The 20,975-nt window shown below is 38.5% G+C and overlaps 1 protein-coding gene across 1 annotated transcript in view; it reads right to left on the reverse strand.

Moving 5' to 3' along the window:
• Positions 1-1,228: 1,228 nt before the first annotated feature.
• The window catches only part of MTTP (microsomal triglyceride transfer protein), a 54,927-nt gene continuing 35,180 nt past the window's right edge, over positions 1,229-20,975 (reverse strand). Inside the window, exons 15-18 of the mRNA XM_080647059.1 lie at positions 19,728-19,955; positions 7,579-7,703; positions 4,325-4,495; positions 1,229-2,512 (exon numbers count right to left, since the gene is read on the reverse strand). Coding sequence (XP_080503185.1) covers positions 2,335-2,512; positions 4,325-4,495; positions 7,579-7,703; positions 19,728-19,955 — 702 coding nt within the window. The 3' untranslated portion in view covers positions 1,229-2,334. The remainder of the gene's footprint in view (positions 2,513-4,324; positions 4,496-7,578; positions 7,704-19,727; positions 19,956-20,975) is intronic.

The following is a 20,975-nucleotide window of genomic DNA, read 5'->3' on the forward strand; positions in this document are numbered from 1 at the left end:
GAATATTTCCTTGTGATAAAGACTTCTAAGTAGAATTACTGAATAAAAGAATATAAACATCCTTAAAACTTTTGACACATGAGATTTTAAGATATCTTCCTACCTCCCATATCCCAACTCTGCCACCGCCCCCCAAACATGCAAACACACTATTTAGAAACTTCATATTTTAGCACTTCACTTGTTTAAAATTACCCTGATGATGGAGGAATAGGAGGCTCCTATTGGTTTGCTGGAATACTATTTTACTGCAGAAAGTATGAACAACCCACATACACACAAAGAAAGAGTGTGTGTGTGTGTGTGTGTGTGTGTTTACAAACATCACACCAATGATCTTCTTACGATTTTAAGTGTCTTCCTTTTTCTCTAGGGCAAGACTCTCAAAGTGTGGTCCCCATACTAACAGCCTGGGTTTCACCTGGGAGACTTCACCTCTTTATCATTGCAAATCCTCAGCCCGACTCAGGCCAGTTGAATCCAAATGGAAAAGAGCTTCAGTGATCTGTTTTAAGAAGCACTCAGGTGGTCCTCATGGACACAATTTGAGAACCACTGCTGTGGACCACAGGGCACTGGCAACCATAAGTTTTTGGAGGAAACCAGAAGGCCGCTGCTCTTGCGTAGAGAACTCTGGTCTTGACCCATCATGTTAGTGTATCGGTCCACAATGAGATAGTCCCTTTTGTTCCTCATTTTCTTCAATGATTTTTTTTTTTTAATGGAGACTACAAATGCTTGTTTCAGGGTGTTTGCAAACATTTTTAAAAGATCATGCTTAAGAAATATTGCTTTTCTTCCTTTTCTGACAAAGTTAATCTAGCCTTTATTTATTTATTTTTTCCTTTGAAAGGAGTGTAAGAGCACTGGTCCCTGAAGAGAGAGTAAACTGCTTTGCTATGGAGGCGTCCTCCAAGGCCAATGTCACCACCAAGGACATATCACGCCCCCTTAAGGTTTCGATTTCTTTCTTTCCTCTTAGTAACATAACAGTAAGGGTGTTGGTCCAGGGCTTTATGAAAACTGGGCTTAAAGCTTGTTTTCAACTTATGCATTTCTGGCTGCTATTATTTTCAGTGGCCCGTTTTCCCAAAGGGCTCTGACCTCCTTTTGGAATCTCTGGCCTGTTCTATGGGGTTGCAAAGGCTACTTGTGTATATGTCTGGGCTCAGAAATTGGCAAGAGCAGAGAGATATGGTGCTTAAAGTAACAGAAGACAAAAAGAATTCAGTAGGATTTCCACATATTTATTTCATCACACATCATTTTAAATGCACAGCCAATAATAGGCTAGATAAACTTCTGTGTGTGCGTGTGTGTGCGTGCGCGTGTTTGTGTGTACTTAATAAACAAATGAACATCTGTTATCTGTTTTGGGTTTATTACTATAAACACACTTTTCATGAATAAATATTTAAACATGTTTAACATGCCTCTTTTAATTTGAACAAATAAAAATATTTCCTTGATTTCATATTTTAGAAGTCCAAATCCATCAGTACTAAATTCTCTCAGCCAACTCTGGCTTGTGTACAGATTGTAGTCACACAGACTAGAACTTTCACGACCAAACAGCTGAACAAAAGATAAAATGATGACTACATCAAGATGTCCCTTATAAAGGTAGTGCGCCACATTATGGTCTCCAAGAGACACAGCACACAAAAAAATCAAATGGAGTTTCTGAAATTAATATCTCTAATTCTTATGTGTGAAGTCCAATGTTTTTGTAGGGCGGAATGCAGAGGACTGACTATGTGGTCAGCAGGAAGATGAGATGGTATGTTAATGTTGTATGCCTTCTCCCTCAATGCTCAATAAAACTAACAACAGAAGAGATACTAGTAAATATCAATTCATGAATCTGGCTGAGAAAGTATTTAAAAAGTCTTGTTCCCTACCCCCTCCCCACACCTTCCATGAAAAAGGTCTGGTTTTTTTCCCCCTTGCAGGAATATGTTTGGTAGAAACAATACATGTTTAAGATTCTATCAAGGGCTACATACACACTGAAAATTATTGAAACAAAATTGGGTTTTGACTGTGTGTATGTATTTTTTTAAATAAACAATATTTCCTTTATAGGGAAGAATAATTCTTGCTATATCAAATAGAATTTGCTAAAAGTATCATATTATTTTGCCTCAAAATTGACACTGTTAGTATTCTGAATAGGCCCAAATTTGGTCATTTGAGGTTTTTCATAACTTTTTACAAAAATCTTAAATACAGGTAAATATGTAAACACTGTGCTCTCAGAGAGCAAGCACTTAGGCATGTCACATGGTTTCCCTCCTGGGGAGATGAATTCAAGTGAAACATCACCCATCAGTTTCAAAACCAACCCCCACCGTTGGAAGCACTCTCCGGCTGAGGGGGAAACACCACCTTGCACATATTAGCATTCTCTTGGTGGAGAGGGAATTCAGATCCTGCCACCAGCCTTTCTTTTCTTTTCCGTAAGACGTAGCCTCTGCCTGTGGACAGCCTTTCATACTTGGTCTCAAATTGCCTGCATAACAACAACAATAGCAAAATCACACACATAGTAAAGTCACCTCATGCCGTCAGAGCCACACTCTGAGTGTACACTTGAAGCTTCTGTGTCAAAGCGATTTGAGAAAGGATCTGAGTGCCAAGGACAACCAGCTTCCATTCCCATGAATGGGGTGATGTTTTTCTTTCCCTTTCTTTTTATACAAACAGATACACTTCAAATGCTTAGAATATAGGAGTCTGCCAGACATTCTTCTGGAATGGAGGACTACATTCCTCTCAGCTCTTTGTTAAGCTTTGCAAGCCTTGCTATGCCCCCCTCTCCTCATCCCAGGAGCCCCACATTGAGCTCAGTCCCCTTGTGAGGAAGGAGCAAATTTAACTGGGTTTAAGATGAGAATGCTGCCAGGGAAGCATTCCCAAAGCTGTAGCCAAAGGAAAATGTGGAACCAAAACCAGTTAGCCCAGTGCCTGGATCGGTGGTTACTGCATTTTGACCACTGGAAGGGTGATTTTTAAGAATGCATAATGGAGGTTTACTCTATATATACGTTAGTATAAACTAGCAACAGTTTAATATTCTGACTATAATCCACTATATTCTGTAAAAATATAACCAACTCATAATTATATCATTTATGCATATTTATATGGATCATGAAATGTCAAAAATATAAAGAAGGTGCTCAGCTCTGGCTTACTAGTCAAAGAAGATGAGGAAGATATGGCTTGCTGTTTAAGCAGACAAATTGCTTTCATGGTTAACAGTGTGTCAAGGAAACCTCTACAACTCACAGTATCACCTAGACCCGTGGTCAGCAAACTGAGGCTCGCAGGCCACATGCGACTCTTTGGCCCCTTGAGTGTTGCTCTTCCACAAAATACCATGGCCTGGGCGAGTCTATTTTGAAGAAGTGGTGTTAGAAGTTTAAGTTTAAAAATTTTGGCTCTCAAAAGAAATTTCAATCATTGTACTCTTGATATTTGGCTCTGTTGACTAATGAGTTTGCCGACTACTGCTGTAAGGCATTACCCTTACCCAGAAGTTTTGACTTCAGGTTAAAGACATTAATACATTATTAAAATGTTTTTTAAGTGTTTTTCCCTAAGGCAGTGGTTGGCAAACTCATTAGTCAACAGAGCGACAAACTGCAGTTTGCCGACCACTGACCTAGACCAAAGGCATTTTACTTGCACATGATAGTATTGTTATAAATATGGTCACATGATTCAAAGGACACAGTGTAAAAGCTCTAGAGTGGGAGAGGTGTTGGGAAATTAACATGGACAATTACATATTCAGTTTTTGAGGCACTAAGAATTCTACTGAAAAATTTACAAACTCTCAAGCTTTAGCCAAAATTTAAACAAGGTCAAGTTGCTGTTGTATGGATTACCTAAAAACTGTGAATTCATTTGAGCTACTTAACCATGGTTAATGATTTCATGTTTTGTTTTGAGCTCTCTGTCCAGGAGACAACTGTGAAGATTTAGCTGATAGTAAATATGCATCCTGTATTTTTGCTGAAACTACATGGCAATTCTTGTGGTAAATCGGATCCCTTTGTTTCCTTGGTAAATTGTTTCTAGATAGAATATGATACCTCCTGAATCGAAAGAACTGGTCATTACAGTTCCTTGGTATCCTAGAGACTGACTCAATTTTTAGCCTCATCAAGAATTCTGTTACTAATTTAAATATAATTTGTTTCATGAATTTCTTTTTACCATTTTCTCTTAATTTCTGAAAGTGAATGTTGAAAACTGGGTGTGAGTTCCTGGTGAACTGGGGCTGGCCCTGGAACATTACCCAAGCACTGTTTCTTACCTGTATGGAGCCTCAGCCCTGTCCATCTGCAGGCAAACTAAGAATGGGTACTGAGAAAACTGCACGGTGGAGATAAACTCCATGCTGGCCTCCGTTTCTGCACTGATTTCCAGGCCAGCTTTCACAAAAGAGGAGTCCACAGTGATGTCACCAGCTATTACCACAGCCAACCTAAAGATTTGGAGCAGAAAAAACTATTAACATTACATTTAACTGAGCTGGACTAACAGCTATAATTTCCCAGGATCTAAACTCATGATGCCAATGACTGTAAGGAAAGGGGCTAATATGTGACCTAAATGTGCTCAGAATTCTATTGGTAATCAGGGCCTGATTAGTCCCAGGGATTGCGCAGTGAAGATTTGCTCTTCCCCTAAACCCTCCCCAGCCTTCAATTCTAGATGTGGGAATAAAATGTCTATCAGGTACTACTGTTTGGTATGGGCCTACCAAGGGCCAAGATGAAAATATTCCTGAAACCTGGTCTTCTCAGAAAGTCAGAAATACCTGAGTTATCTAAATTCAGCAAGAAGACAGCTAATGTTTAAGATAATTTTCTTGCTCCCTTGGTTTCTCTGTTGGTGTCTAGGTAGCTATTTCAATTCCATTTTATTACTTTCTCCAAAGGGTCTCTAGAGAGCTAAGTCTATTTGAAAAAGTATTGTCACAAAAAACCATTCCTATAGTGGGGCACAGTGGGCGGCCTAGGAATGACAGATATGGTGGGTTCTCCAACAATTGCTCAGAGGACTAGATAGACAGATTGAATTGTCTAGGGAGAGTGGCTTGGATGAAAATGAAGAAGATAAGCAACTCAGTAGAGGCTTACCTCTAGGAACACTCTAATTCAATTGCGGACTTTCAGTAATATTGTGGGAACTTACTCCTACAATTAAATCAGAGTTGTATGTCCAAGCTTTTTTGATAGAGGTACTCATTTTTGCTGTGCAACTTAAAGCTTACCATCTACTGTTGTCAGCGCAAAAGTAGGTCAGAGGTGTACCATTAAATCCCTGAATATCTCACTGTACCTTCTAATATCTTAACACTCAACAAAGGCTTAAGAGGTATTTTTAAATGAACAAATTAAAAATTGAGGATAAATTGGCTACAATGTGGATACTGATAGATTCTTAGGGATACAATGTCCTTAAAAATCCAGATTTTTTTGTTGTTGCTATTGTTGATTTCTTTCTATAAAAAAAAACCCCACAACATTAAATTCAGTGTAATTTGGGGAAACTTCTACCTGGAAATACTTCAGAAAGAGGAAACAGATGACTGATTCAATGGGAAGCCCTAAATTGTATTGCTGATCACTGCGGTGATCACTCCATTTCTTATTCATTGGTTCATTTTAGTAACACTATGGGCCACAAATGTGTCAGCTTTTAATAGCTCTCAATTCCTTCATCCATAGTTCAAAATATTTAATTTATCACCCTATCTCACTTATCCCCACACCATAGTTTAAATATCCAAAAAGATAAAAATCAATTGCATTTCAATTTCCTTTTCTTTGATGTTATAATAAACAGAAGAATAATTCTTTTGATTAATACAGTGGTTCAGAAAAATTGTTTTGTGTTCAAAATGAAACATTTCACTTAATCTGACAGGTAGATTAGGAAAACTAAAGGAGCCGAGAACATTTTGTTTAGAAAAATGAATGCTAACAAAAAACTTAAGGACTGAATATTTAATATTTAGATTCTGCATAAAAGTGACCATTTTAAAATTTTTATCCACTGAAGACAGTAAGAATATTTATTCCATTTGTATAATTTGAGATCCCAAATAGAGGGCTAAGCTAAAAAAAAAGTTTGCTTCAGAGTAAAGTTTCCTAACAGCACTGTCAACTAGTGAGGTGGAATACCATGAGAAGATGAACCTCTCATCCACTGGGCATGCTGTCTATGGATGTGTTTAAAAGTCAAAAGTCAAGATTCTTGGCTGAGTTGTATTAGGTGCTGACCTGTTCATAAGAAGCTATGGAAAGAATGACTTCCCATGGTTATTTCCTACTCTATGATTTAATGATTACAAATAGAAAGTATAGATTCTGATAAACAAATGGGACTACATCAAACTAAAAAGTTTTTGCACAGCAAAGGAAACCATCAACAAAATGAAAAGACAACCCATTGAATGAAAAAATACATCAATGACACATCTGATAAGGGGTTAATATCCAAAATTTATAAAGAACTTCTACAACTCAACACCAGAAAAACAAACAACCCAATTAAAAAATGGGCAAAGGACCTGAATAGATATTCCTCCAAAGAAAACATACAGATGGCCAACAGGCATATGAAAAAATGGACTTGTATGCATGCATATAAGCATAACCAATGGACGCAAGACACTGGGGGGTGTGGGCATGTATGGGAGTGGGGTGGGGGGCAATGGGGAGATATGGACACATGTAATACCTTAATCAGTAAAAAAATTTGAAAAAAATAACATTAAAAAAAAGAAAAGATGCTCAACATCACTAATCATCAGAGAGATGCAAATTAAAACCACAATGAGATATCACCTCACACCTGCCAGAATGACTACCATCAATAAATCAACAAACAACAAGTGCTGGCGAGGATGTGGAAAAAAGGAAACCTTAGTGCCAAGATTTGGAAGCAGCCCAAATGTCCATCAGTAGATGGAAAGCTGTGGTACATTTACAAAAGTGGAATATACTTGGCCATAAAAAAGAAGATCTTTCAACATGGATGGACCTGGAAAGCATTATGCTAAGTGAAATAAGTCAGTCAGAGAAGGACCAGTACCATACAACTTCACTCATATGTGGAAACTAATAAACAAAACCAAAACAGACCCAGCTAGAGAACAGACTGACAGTTGTCAGTGGGGTTGTGGGGCTGGGTAAAAACGGTGAAGGGATTAAGCAAAACAAACAAACAAACAACAAAAAACAATAACAACTCATAGACACATATTATAGTGTGGTTATTACTAGAGGGAAAGGGGTGAGGGGGAAGGTAGAAGAGGGTATAGGGGGACAAATGGTGATGGAAGGAGACTTGAATTGAGGTGATGAACACACAATACAATATACAGATGATGTATTATAGAACTGTACTCCTGAAACCTACATAATTTTATTAACCAATGTCACTCCAATAAATTAAATAATAAATAAATAGGCAGAAAAAAGAGTGTAGATTTTGAAAAGTCAGAAGGTTAAACATTCCAAAACCTAATTTCTAAAGTTCTTTGCATAGAGTACTTACAGATTTTTCACTCGGGTTTTTGACTCACGATACCACAGACTAAACTCCATTGCACCTGAAATATCAATGGCTAGAGCACCCTGGATGTCTATATTGGCCTTCATTCCAGATTGCAACTGAATCTCCTAGAAGCAAAAATACATAATAATAGTAGTAATAATCGCTATTTAGCCAACTCCTTTGAAAGAGTACATTCAACCTCCTCCTGTAGATAATACAATTTGAGCTGCATTAATGTTGGAATCTTTCCCTAGGCTTGGAAACACATTTTAGTTCTGCGTTGGGAGGGGAAATGATTTCAAAGTGTGGTCCCCTGACAAATAATATCAGCATCCTGGAAACCTGTTAGAAACACAAATCCCATACCGACTGAATCAGAAACTCTGAGGGTGGGGTCCAGCAATCTATGTTGTAACAAGTCCTCATGTGATTCTGATGCATTCAAATTTGAGAACCACCAGATTAGGGAAAATGAAGGCATCTCTATCAGGAATCCAGCTGTGGCTTTGGAGTGGGGATGAGGGATTGGCTAGATGACGCTAATGGTCCTTTACCACTTTTCTAGTTATATGCTGCATCAAATATAGACAACTGCATCCTGCTAGCAAATGAAGATTATGATGAAAACTGCCAGTACAATGTAGATGTTCCAGGAATTGCCTAGTTCAGCTGGGAAAAGAAGGCGAGGCAACTGAACTAAGCCTTAATACCCTGCTCTTTGACATTTGAAATGACATCAAATTAATATGTTGTGTCCAACATGAACTCAACAGCATATTCCAGAGGGACAATACTCGCTGACAAACAGTCCCTTCTAAGCAATTTTATAGTTGTCTGAAATTCATTGTTTTGTGCTGTTTGTGCCAGCATTTAGCTTTTAAGTCTTGCAATTTCAATGTATATTAGCCCTGGTGATGTTGGCTGAAAATATTTTCAGTTGGATTGGAATCTAATTGCCTGGGGACAGTGTTGGAAATGATAATGGTTTTGGGGAAAAGGCTCAGTATCCTTAATTTTGATATTCCTTCAAAGATCTTAGGTTTATGGTAACTGGCAGCATGGCCAACTTTATGTAATTGCCCTACTCAGATCAAACTGTGTTTTCACCAACTATAAATGACACAATGTTGCTTTCTAGAAAGGATTCTGTTGATCTCCTGGAATTATCTTCACTTTCCAAAAAATGTGGCAGGGAATGTCAGTCAAAGGACTTGGCTTACAACCAGGTATACTAAAAAAGTCTGATTGTGGCGTGAAGCTACCTTTAACTGAAAGACACTTGGACAAAAGAATGAGATTCTCAACATAGAGCTAAAGACACTAATATAAAGGAACACAAATTACCCTGATAAAACCACAATAATCATGTCCAAAGTTGAACCTATGCCTATGTACTGCAGAACCATAATATCAGAGTTCTGCATTTGCACTGTAATTGTGATTGTTCTTAAATGAGCCCTACTGTGTGCCCTGCCTCAGAAGTATTTCTTTCTTTGTATTTTCTTCTTTGTTCTCAATGTGAAAAATTACAGTCTGTGATGTGGACTTTGGCTTTCCTACTGATCATACATTAGGCGGATGTCAAAACAAACCAAGTGTTTTGACACTCTTTACTTCATGAGAGGGATTAAGCCACATAGTGCAGTGGTTATACTTTTTCAGGGGTATAAAATGAGTGGAACGAACAGTTTTTAAGCACCAACTGTGTCCTAAGAGCTCTACATTTGACATCTCATGCAATTCCCTTACTAATCTTCCATGGTGACATTACATCTAAAGATTGAAAAGAAAAATCAGGATTGGAGGCTACATGTGGAGCCAGAATGAGCACCCAGACTGCCTCTAGTTGGGGAGACTATCCTACTCCCATCCATGCTATAACAAAATCATAACTGTCTTTTGTCTCCTGGCGTTCAGGGAAGCCTGTTCTGAGGAACACTGCAAAAGTGTGAGAGCATAGGCTTATGCCCATGTTTGACCCAGAGTGCATACTTATTTAAATTTTTGCCTCTGAACTAGAGGAACAAGATGCTGAAGCTTTGCGTTTGTAGCTAACATGACCCCTTGGGTCTTTTACTTTTGGTCCCAAAGGTGTTTCTTACAGCTCAAACACTGATATTTTCACAACTCATTCCACTGCTTCCATTCAGGAAAATACATTCTTTGCTGACTAAAGAGGGTCCCCCCTATTATGCTGACTTTATCAGACATCCTTCTCTGAAGAGTAATCCAACGATCTGAAAACAGAGAGTGAGCACAGAGTAATTCCATCTGCCCTGGTGGCTATGACAGGCCACCCACTGCCAAAATTTCCTTCAAAGTCAGCACTTGACCTAATGTGGTATGTGCCTCTGAAGCTGGGATGACATTACTGGGTGCCTTGCAGAGCAGGGAGCCTCAAACAGCTTATTTGTATAATAACCCCAGATCTTCCAAATACTCCAATCTGAAATATACAGACATTGGGTTATGTTTAATAGCCAGAGGATGATCTTTCTCTTTGAATATGCGTTAGGTACCCTTGCTTAGTGAATAAAAAAACCTAATAAGATAATCTAGCTCAGGAGTCAGTGAACTATGGACTGTAGGCAAATCTGGCCCACGGGCTGTTTTTATAAATAAAAGATTTTGAAACACTGCCACACTTATTTGTTACTATGTCACTATTGGCTAGCTTCACTCTACAATGGCAGAGCTGAGTAGTTGCAATAGAGACCACATGTCCACAAAGCCAAAAATATGTACTTTCTGCCCTTTCCATAAAAGTTTGACAACCTTGATCTAGATTACTACTGATGTTTACATCCAGTTTTATACTCGGATTCATACCATTAGGCACTGTTGATGAGTAACTGAGCACATACAGATGATGCTGAACTATTATTATTCCTGTGTCTTAAAATATAAATTACATCCTCAGCACTCTTATGCCTTCTTCAGAGGATGAATCTTCCCAGAGGTAATACTGCAAAGGAAATATACAGTGTATAGATCTGACATAATAAGAGAATTGTTTTTACATGTGTGACCTTGAGGATTAAGGGATATGAGAGGCACTGTTGGTTGTCTTTCTTTTCACTCATATGAACAGAAACACAGTCTTGTACACAGTGCTATTCAACCATTTAAAAACTATATTTATCAGCTTCTCTTGCAGCTAGAAACATCCACATGACATACTTTTGGTCAATAACTAAAGGTCTTCCTTTTATAGATACTTAGTTTTTATAGGAATGGATAGGGCTTCCAGGAAAGTTTCTGAAAAAGAGTCAGACTTTACTGCCCTTCCTCCTTCTTGGATTGAGGTAATAGTGCCGGCAAGGCAGCAGCCATCTGATGAATCATGGGGTGACAAGCATGAGGTTAAAAGCCACAAGTAAAAATGGCTGAGCTGAGGGGAAAAGACCTGGATCTTGTAATAAGTTAGGATTTCTATAGCAACACATTACTTACTGGATGACTACTTCCAAATATTTGTTACATAATAAAAATCAAACTATTTGGTTATACTACCCTATTTTTTTTGTTATATACAGCTATACTAAGTGCTATGAGGAATAATAAAGATTGGACATTAATATTTAGTTTTAACCTATGATGTTTTGAAGGGTTTTTAGTAAAATCTGATATTTAAGGTCTCTCCCATGTCTTAAAATCTATGATTTCATAACCAGAACCCAACAAATGAGAATCCTCAAATTATCTGGCAAACAACAAAGCTGGTAAAATCTTTGGACTATCTCTTTCAAATGCCTTACTTCATTAGTAGGAAATCTTGGCTTAAAGCTATTAAGAACCTGCCCAAGAGCATACAGAAAGTAATGAGTAGGGGCAAAATTCAAATCTACTCATGAATTTACTAAACCACAAAAGCAAACTTTCCAACAAATCTTATAGTCTGTAGATTTTAATTCAATCTCCTCATAAATCACTAATATCACAAGTATGAATTAGAGTACAAAGTGATCACTTTAGGGATTTCCTCTAGGATCCTTATTTAACAAATATTCCATTTTTTATATTGGCATGCTAAGTAAGACAGAAAATAAGTCAAGGCATTAAAAAAATTTTTTAAGCATGAAACATTTGAACCCAAAGGTTATTCAGATTAACCCTCTTCTGTTTCACAGAAAATCCATTGAGGCAGACCACTCCCATCCATAGTATCTTGGTCACCTAAATTTTACTGCACAGAAGATAGCATCACCATAACTTATCACAGTAATGTAAAACTTGGGGGTGGGGAAAATTGAAAATCATTCTGAAGAATACAGTTCAAGTGAATGAAAGTTCTCTTATTCTCTACTAATAAATGGTTAAATCTTATATGATTCTGTGAACATGAGAGTTTGGGGCAAAAAGTCTATATGTGGTTGGTGTCAGTGACTGGTTGTTCCTCCTAATTTGTCAGGGTCAAAATGATGCACTACATGGCTCTTCATAATCGTTGTCATGATAAATGTCATTAGTAACTTGTGAAGCCATGTGGTCTAGCTCCTGCTTTAGAATAACTATCTAAGCCTTCATGTCCAGGAAAGTCAAGTGAACAGACATAATGCCTGTCTGCTCTGTTTTATATTAGACTATTTCCTCCATCATTTCTTGTGGGGTTTTTTTTTTATTTCTTTATTGATTAAGGTATTACATATGTGTCCTTATTCCCCCATTACCCCCCACCTCCCATTCATGACCCCACCCCCCTGTTGCCTGTGTCCATTGATAAGGCTTATATGCATGCATATAAGTCCTTTGGTTGATCTCTCCCCCCTCACCCCCTCCCTCCCCTACCTTCCCCCTGAGGTTTGACGTTCTGATTGATGTTTCTCTGTCTCTGGATCTATTTTTGTTCATCAGTTTATGTTGTTCATTATATTCCATAAATGAGTGAGATCGTGATATTTATCTTTCTCTGCCTGGCTTATTTCACTTAGCATAATACTTTCCATCTCCATCCATGTTGTTGCAAATGGTAAGAACTCCTTTTTTTTACCACAGCGTAGTATTCCATTGTGTAGATGTACCACAGTTTTTTAATCCACTCATCTGCTGGTGGGCACTTAGGCTGTTTCCAAATCTTAGCTATGGTGAATTGTGCTGCTATGAACATAGGGGTGCATATATCCTTTCTGATTCGTGTTTCTAGTTTCTTGGGATATATTCCTAGAAGTGGGATCACTGGGTCAAATGGGAGTTCCATTTTTAGTTTTTTGAGGAAACTCCATACTGTTCTCCACAGTGGCTGCACCAGTCTGCATTCCCACCAGCAGTGCATGAGGGTTCCTTTTTCTCCGCATGCTCGCCAGCACTTGTCATTTGTTGACTTGTTGATAGTAGCCATTCTGACAGGTGTGAGATGGTACCGCATTGTTGTTTTGATTTGCATCTCTCTGATGATTAGTGACTTTGAGCAGGTTTTCATATGTCTATTGGCCTTCCTCCTGTCTTCTTTCAAAAAGTGTCTATTTTGATCAGTTGCCCATTTTCTGATTGGGTTGTTTATCTTCTTTTTGTTAAGCTGCATGAGTTCCCTGTAAATGTTGGAGATTAAACCCTTATCATTGATATCATTGGCAAATATGTTCCCCCATGCAGTGGGCTTTCTTGTTGTTTTATTGATGGTCTCCTTTGCTGTGCAAAATCTTTTTATTTTGATGTAGTCATATTTGTTTATTTTCTCTTTAGTTTCCATTGCCCTAGGAGCAGTATCAGTGAAGAAATTGTTTCGGCATATGTCAGAGATTTTTCTGGCAGTGGATTCCTCTAGTATTTTTATGGTTTCTCATTGTATGTTTAAGTCCTTGATCCATTTTGAGTTTATTTTTGTATATGGTCTAAGTTGGTGGTCTAGTTTCATTTTTTTGAATGTATCTGTCCAATTTTCCCAACACCATTTATTGAAGAGACTGTCTTGACTCCATTGTATGTTCATGCCTCCTTTGTCAAATATTAATTGAGCGTAGTGATTTGGCTCAATTTCTGGGTTCTCTATTCTATTTCATTGACCTATATGTCTGTTCTTGTGCCAGAACCAAACTGTTTTGAGAACAGAGGCTTTGTAATATAGCTTGAAATCTGGTATTGAGATCCCACCTACTTTGTTCTTCTTTCTCAGGATTGCTGTGGCTTTTCGGGGTCTTTTTTTATTCCAGATAATTTTTTGGAGAGTTCATTCTAGGTCTGTGAAATATGCCATTGGTATTTTAATGGGGAGTGCATTGAATCTATAGATTGCTTTGGGTAGTATGGACATTTTAATAACGTTGATTCTACCAATCCATGAACATGGTATGTTCTTCCATCTGTTTACGTCTTCCTCTATCTCTTTTTTCAGTGTCCTGTAGTTTTCCACGTATAGGTCTTTTACCCCCTTAGTTAAGTTTATTCCTAGGTATCTTGATTTTTTTGGTGTGATGGTAAATGGGATTGCTCTTTTAGTCTCTCTTTCTGTAAGTTCACTATTGGTGTACAGAAATGCCATAGAATTCTTGGCATTAATTTTGTATCCTGCTACATTGCCAAATTCATTTATTAAGTCTATTAGTTTTTTTATGAAGTCTTTCAGGTTTTTTATGTACAGTATCATGTCATCTGCAAATAAGAACAGCTTTACTTCTTCTTTTCCAATTTGGATGCCTTTTATTTCTTCTTCTTGTCTAATCGCAATGGCTAATACTTCCAGTACTATGTCAAACAGGAGTGGTGAGAGTGGGCATCCCTGTCTTGTTCCTGTTCTTAGGGAAAATGGTTTTAGTTTTTGCCCATTGAGTATGATGTTAGCTGTGGGTTTATCAGATATAGCTTTTATTATGTTGAGGTATGATCCTTCTATTCCCACCTTGCTGAGAGTTTTTATCAAGAAAGGGTGTTGGATTTTGTCAAATGCTTTTTCTGCATCAATTGATATGACTATGTGATTTTTATCTCTCAATTTGTTTATGTGATGTATCACGTTTATTGATTTGCGGATATTGTACCATCCTTGCATCCCCAGGATAAATCCTACTTGGTCATGGTGTATGATCTTTCTGATGTACTGCTGGATCCGATTTGCTAGAATTTTGTTGAGGATTTTGGCATATATGTTCATGAGGGATATTGGCCTGTAATTCTCTTTCGTTGTGTTGTCTTTATCTAGTTTTGGTATTAGGGTGATGCTGGCTTCATAGAATGAGCTTGGAAGTGTTCCTTTCTCTTGAATTTTTTGGAATAGTATGAGGAGGATAGGTTTTAGTTCTTCCTTGAATGTTTGGTAAAACTCCTCTGTGAAGCCGTCTGGCCCCGGGCTTTTGTTTGCTGGAAGCTTTTTGATGACTGCTTCAATTTCTTCCATAGTTATTGGCCTATTGAGATGTTTAGATTCTTCCTGATCAAGTTTTGGAAGGTTATATTTTTCTAGGAATATGTCCATTTCCTCCAGGTTGTCCAGTTTGTTGGAATAGAGTTGTTCATAGTATTTTTTAACAATCCTTTGTATTTCGGTGGGGTCTGTTGTTATTTCACCTCTTTCATTTCTGATTTTGTTTATTTGGGTCCTCTCTCTTTGCTTCTTGGTGAGCCTGGCTAGAGGTTCATCAATCTTGTTTATCCTTTCAAAGAACCAGCTCTTGGTTTTGTTGATCTTTTGTATTGTTTTTTTGTTTTGTTTTGTTTTGTTTTGTTTTTGTCTCAATGTCTTTATCTCCGTTCTGCTCTTTATTATTTCCTTCCTTCTGCTTACATTGGACTTTTCTTGTTGCTCTCTTTCTCTTTGAGTTGTAGGGGTAGGTAATTTATTACCATGGCTTTTTTTTTTTTTGCAATAGGCTTGTAGAGCTATGAACTTCCCTCTCAAGGCTGCTTTCGCTGTGTCCCATAGATTTTAGATTGTTGTGTTTGCATTGTCATTTGTTGCCATGATGTTTTTTATTTCTTCCTTGATCTCTCTGGTAACCCAGTCATTGTTTAATAGCATGCTGTTTAGTCTCCATGTGTTTGATTTTTTTGGATTGTTTTTATTGTAGTTGATTTACAGATTTATGCCACTGTGATCTGAGAAGATGCTTGATATGATTTCTATCTTCTTGAATTTGAAGAGGCTTTGCCTATGACCAAACATGGGTCTATCTTTGAAAATGACCCATGTGTACTTGAGAAGTATGTATATTCTGTGGCTTTGGGGTTAAATGTTCTGAATATGTCAATTAATTCCATCTGGTCTAGTGAGTCATTTAGGATTGATGTTTCTTTGCTGATTTTTTGTTTAGATGATTTGTCCAATGGTGAAAGTGGGGTATTAAAGTCTCCTACTATGATTGTATTGCTTTCAGTCTCTCCTTTGATATCCTCCAGGAGTTTTTTTTTTATGTATTTGGGTGCTCCTGTATTGGGTGCATATATATTTACCAGAGTTATTTCTTCTTGTTGTATTGCTCCCTTTATTATTATGAATTGGCCTTCTTTATCTCTTGTTATGTCCTTTACTTTGAGATCTAATTTGTCAGATATAAGTATTGCTACCCCAGCTTTTTTTTCATTTCCATTCGCCTGAAAAACCTTTTTCCATCCCTTCACCCTCAGTCTATGTGCGTCTTTTTTTTTTGAGGTGGGAGGTGGGTTTCTTGTAGACAGCAGATATATGGGTCATGTTTTCTTATCCAATCTGTTACTCTAAGTCTTTTCATTGGGGCATTTACTCCATTTACATTTAAAGTTATTATTGATAGGTACTTAATTGTTGCCATTTTTATTCTTTACCCCTGTGTTCCTTCTTCGCTTCCTATTTCTTTCTTTTCTTTTTTTACAGCAATGCATTTCTTGCATTGCTGGTTTGGTGGTAATAAATTCCCTTAGTCCTTTTTTGTCTGTGACGCTCCTGATTTCACCTTCAATTTTGATTGATAGGCTTGCTGGGTACAGTATTCTTGGATTCAGACCTTTGCTTTGCATGACTTTGTATATTTCATTCCATTCCCTTCTGGCCTGATGAGTTTCTGTTGAGAAATCAGTTGCTAGTCTGATGGGGGTTCCTTTGTATGTAACTTTCTGTCTCTCTTGCCGCTTTTAAGATTCTTACTTTGTCGTTGGTGTTTGCCAATTTAATTATAATGTGCCTTGGTGTCGGTCTTTTAGGGTTCATTTTGCTTGGGACTCTGTGAGCTTCTTGGATTTGTGTGGGTGTTTTTTTCCCTATATCAGGGAAGTTTTCTGTCATTATTTCGTCAAACAGGTTTTCTATTCCTTGCTCAATTTCCTCTCCTTCTGGAACCCCTATTATGTGGATGTTGTTTTGTTTCATGTTGTCCAAAAGTTCCCGTATGCGCTCCTCCTGCTTTTTAATTTTTTTTTTCTAGAAGCTGCTCTACTTGGGTATTTTTTCCTACCTTGTCTTCTAGCTCACTGATGCAGTCCTCTGCTTCTTCTAGTCTACTCTTGATGCTTTCTATTGAGTTCTTCACAGCAGCTATGTCATTTTTCATTTCTTCTTTGTTCTTCTTCATTTCCTCTTGGTTCTTACTCATATTGTCGAATTTGTCCTCCATTCTTTTCAGCCACCTTATGACTATTTCTCTGAATTCTTTCTCTGGCAGGTTGCCTGCCTCCATTTTGTTTACTTCCTTTTCTGGTGATGCCTGCTTTTCTTTCATATGCAGGCTGTTTCTGTGTCTCCCCATGGTCTCTCTTTTCCAGCTGTCTGGTTATGTAGTTCTCTCTCTCCTGTGTTGATTCAAAGGCACAAAATACAACACAACCAGGTACAACACACAAGGCACTGAACAGAAATGTATTCACGATATTAATAACCCCAAATAAAGGTGACCACCAGAGAAAGGCAAATTAGGGGGTAGGAGAGAAAGTAGAAGAGAAAAAAAAAAGAAAGGGGTGCCAAAATAATATTGGGAAAAGGAAATAAAAGCAAGTAAGAGAGAAAAGAAAGAGAATAAGAAAGAAAAGGGGAACAAACTATATATATGGGGAAAAAACTCCAATAGAACAGCCACTAATCCCAGCAAATGCCAGCAACAAGTACCTGGAGATGGATACAAACTACAAACAACAACTAATATTAAGCGAGGCGAGGGAAAACAGAAGCAAAAAACAAACAACAACAAAGCAAACAACAACAACAACAACAAAAACCAAAAAAAATAAGCAAAACAATTTCACAAACAAGCATAAAAAATTGATATAATCAACATTCAAGCAAACAACAACAAAAGGACAGAGAGAAAAACATTTTTTTGGATAGTGAAGACAGAGAAGAGAGAGGTGTGTATGAACTCGGAGCAGGGGATTAGAAATTAAGATATATAAGTAGGGTGAAATTTTGACAGGGTGTAAAAAGAAAGAATAGGGAGAATCTAAAGCAGGAGAAGGGAAAGAGAAACAGGACAACAAAAGGGGAAAGTTAGGAACAGAGTGATGGCATAAAGGTACAGTTGAGATAGAGTAGAATGATGCTAAAGGAAAGATGAAAATAGAATGTAAACCACTAATCTCAAAGTCAAATAAAGAGAAAATAAAATGACACTTTTTTTAAAAAAAGGTAAAATAGTAGTAATAATACTGATTGAAAATAAAAATGTAATAATTAAAAGGTAAAACCAAGTGAGGAAAAAAGAAAAAAAATAGTTTCTTAAGTAAAAGATGAAAAAATAAAAATAGTAAAAAAAATAAAAATAAAATGTGCAGTAGTGAAGGTCATTCACTTCCTCTATTGTTCTGTTTGGCATGCCTGTTTCCCAGTCAGAACAGTATTGCCGTTCCCTGTGTTCCACCCTCCTCAGTGTTGTAAGCCAGTCTGATTTTTAAGCAGGCAGTGTGTCTTACTCTTTTGTTTTCCTTTATTTGTGATTACACAAGAGTCAATTTATGATTCAGCCCCTAGGTGGCAGTGTTTCTGGATTGACCTCTGGGTCTATAGGTCCTGTCTAGCCTGTGCTTAAATCCTGCTTTCCCTGTGGCACTCAATACCGGTTTGTGGGAATGGACTGCCCCAGAGCTGGTTCTCCAACGGTCACTCCCCGTTCCGATCCGCAGGTTAAAAAAAAAAAAAACTTTCCCCTGCAGTCTCCTAGGGTGTCCCCAGCTGGGTGATCCCATGCACTGGGCTCAGCAATCAGAAGCAAGGATTTAAAGAGGAGAAAGCGCAAGTGTGCGAACTCCGGGGCTGTGTGCAAGTCTGCGCAGTCCTTCCTCCCCATTCCCCCGCCCCCCGCCCCGTGTCCAAGCAGCCGGCACACTTTTAAAATTTTGGGCTGTCCTTCTGCGTCAGATCAAAATGGGTTGCTTTTTAGAGATCCCCTCTGTTAGCAGCTCTGAGGACCCCCTTCCATATTCACGGATCGCGCCAGCCCAAACAGCCACGGATTTTGTTAGGTGCAGACTTCCCCTGGTCCTCCAGCTCCCGCAGTGTGCATGTTTCTCTGTCCTGCCAGGACCAGAGACCTCACCTTATCCCAGGCGAAATCTGACCTTTCCGTGGTGGAGTGTAGAGCTCCTCTGAATCTGCGTGTTTGCGCCAATTGGGGACTGGTGCTCTGGGGTTCACAGCTGTTCGGTGGGTGCCACAGTTGTAGATTTTCAGGCTTCCAATAACATCCACTTTCCCCTTCAAGATGGCGCAGTCTCTGCGTCTGAGCCAGTGGCTTGGGAGGGAACCCAGCAGCGGTGGGGGCTGCCCAGTCAGGGGAGCCCCGTCCAGCAGTCCCTCACCTTCTCCAGGAGTATAGCTGTCCCTCAGCTCACCAACAAACACTCCCCGTGCGACCCTCAGCTGTTCTTTCTATCTGCTCCGGGACAAGGCTCGGGACACATCTGTCTATTCTGCCACCATTTTTTTTTTCCCCATCATTTCTTGTTTATGTTAGAATTAGTATTTTATTTGTTTCAGTTGTACTGAGATATAATTGACATTATACTATACTCATATTATATTGAGTATTTTTTCTTTTGCCTTAACAGTGAGATGTCTTACCCAGCTAATAAAGGCAAAAGAAAACCTTGCTTATCTATAGCCAAGAGAAAGGGCAACAATACCAAGAGACTGAATGCTTAGAATGTGAGTTCAAGATGCATGGAACTTTGTCTTGTATCCTCAAAGCATAGAACACATTTAAAATATACCTGGTACATTTTAGGAATTCAATAAAATTTGCAAAATGAATTATTACCTGGGAATGATCTATCAACAGAACAAGTCCTTTCACCACACTGACAGGGTCGCTAGATGCTGACAGCATTTTGGACATCAAATCACTGTATCCATTGAAAAAAGTGACAGGTCTGAGTTGCACATCAAAGAGAATGACTGACAGGCCAGCATAGGAGTCAAGGTTCTCCTCCCCCTCATCGGGAGTGGCAGCAATTAAGGTCTCCAGTCCTTGGGCTTCAATGACCACCTAGGGAAAAATAGACATCATATTACATAACATGACATAACATAAGCTCCATGCCTGTTCTGTAAGTGATGGTGAACTACAGCTAGAACTTTCCCAGGGGTAAATAATTCAAAAATCTGTAGCAGGTAGGCAAAAACAACTTTATGCCTAAATATAAGGTGAATTAGTTTTCTTTTTTGTTGTTGTTGTTAATCCCCACCTGAAGATATTTTTCCATTGATTTTTAGAGAGTGGAAGGGAGGGGGAGAGACAGAAATATCGATGTGAGAGACACACATGGATTGGTTGCCCTCTGCATGCCTGACCAGGGCTGGGGATCAAGCCTGCAATCATGGTATGTGCTCTTGACCAGAATTGAACCCAGGACCCTTCAGTCCACAGGCCATCACTCTATCCCCTGAGCTAAACTGGCTAGGGCTAGTTAGTTTTCTTCATTTAATCCTCACAACAAACCTTTGGGATACATGTTATTTTATCCATTTTGTAGATGAGACCAAAAAAAGCTCAAATGCCGAGGCAGAATTCAAACCCCTCTGCCTAACTACATAGGCCACAAGCTTTCTATTTTATGGTGTCATCCCATAAACCCTTAGTCTTTCCAGAACTGTCATACAGATTGGGTCAGCTATTATGTAGAGCCCCTAAAAGGAGGTGGAGAGGTGTTGGGACAGTCACCCTAAGGCTGCTTCTATGGGAGGGTGTGGAGCTCTCTAAACCATGACTCACACCTTTTGGGTCTAACATTTTCTCTCTAGCTCAAAGGAAGCACGATGAACACCATGAGGGGCTCACATCCTGATCTCTTTTAGAAATAGGAATCCTACATATGCTCTGTCCTCCCTACCCAGTCCCTTGCTACTGGGAACTTGGCATTTCAGAGTGCATATCAGAAAACAGATGGTGATCCCTCAGGACAGAAGAGCATACTCTTCTGTCTAGAGTTCTACCAAAGGGTATAGTGAGTTTATATAGCACTGGATCATTTTTAAGCCTAAATGAGTTTATTTAGAAGGTTACAAT

Source organism: Plecotus auritus (genome assembly GCF_963455305.1).
Source record: "Plecotus auritus genome assembly, chromosome: 1".
NCBI classification, from domain to species: Eukaryota; Metazoa; Chordata; class Mammalia; order Chiroptera; family Vespertilionidae; genus Plecotus; species Plecotus auritus.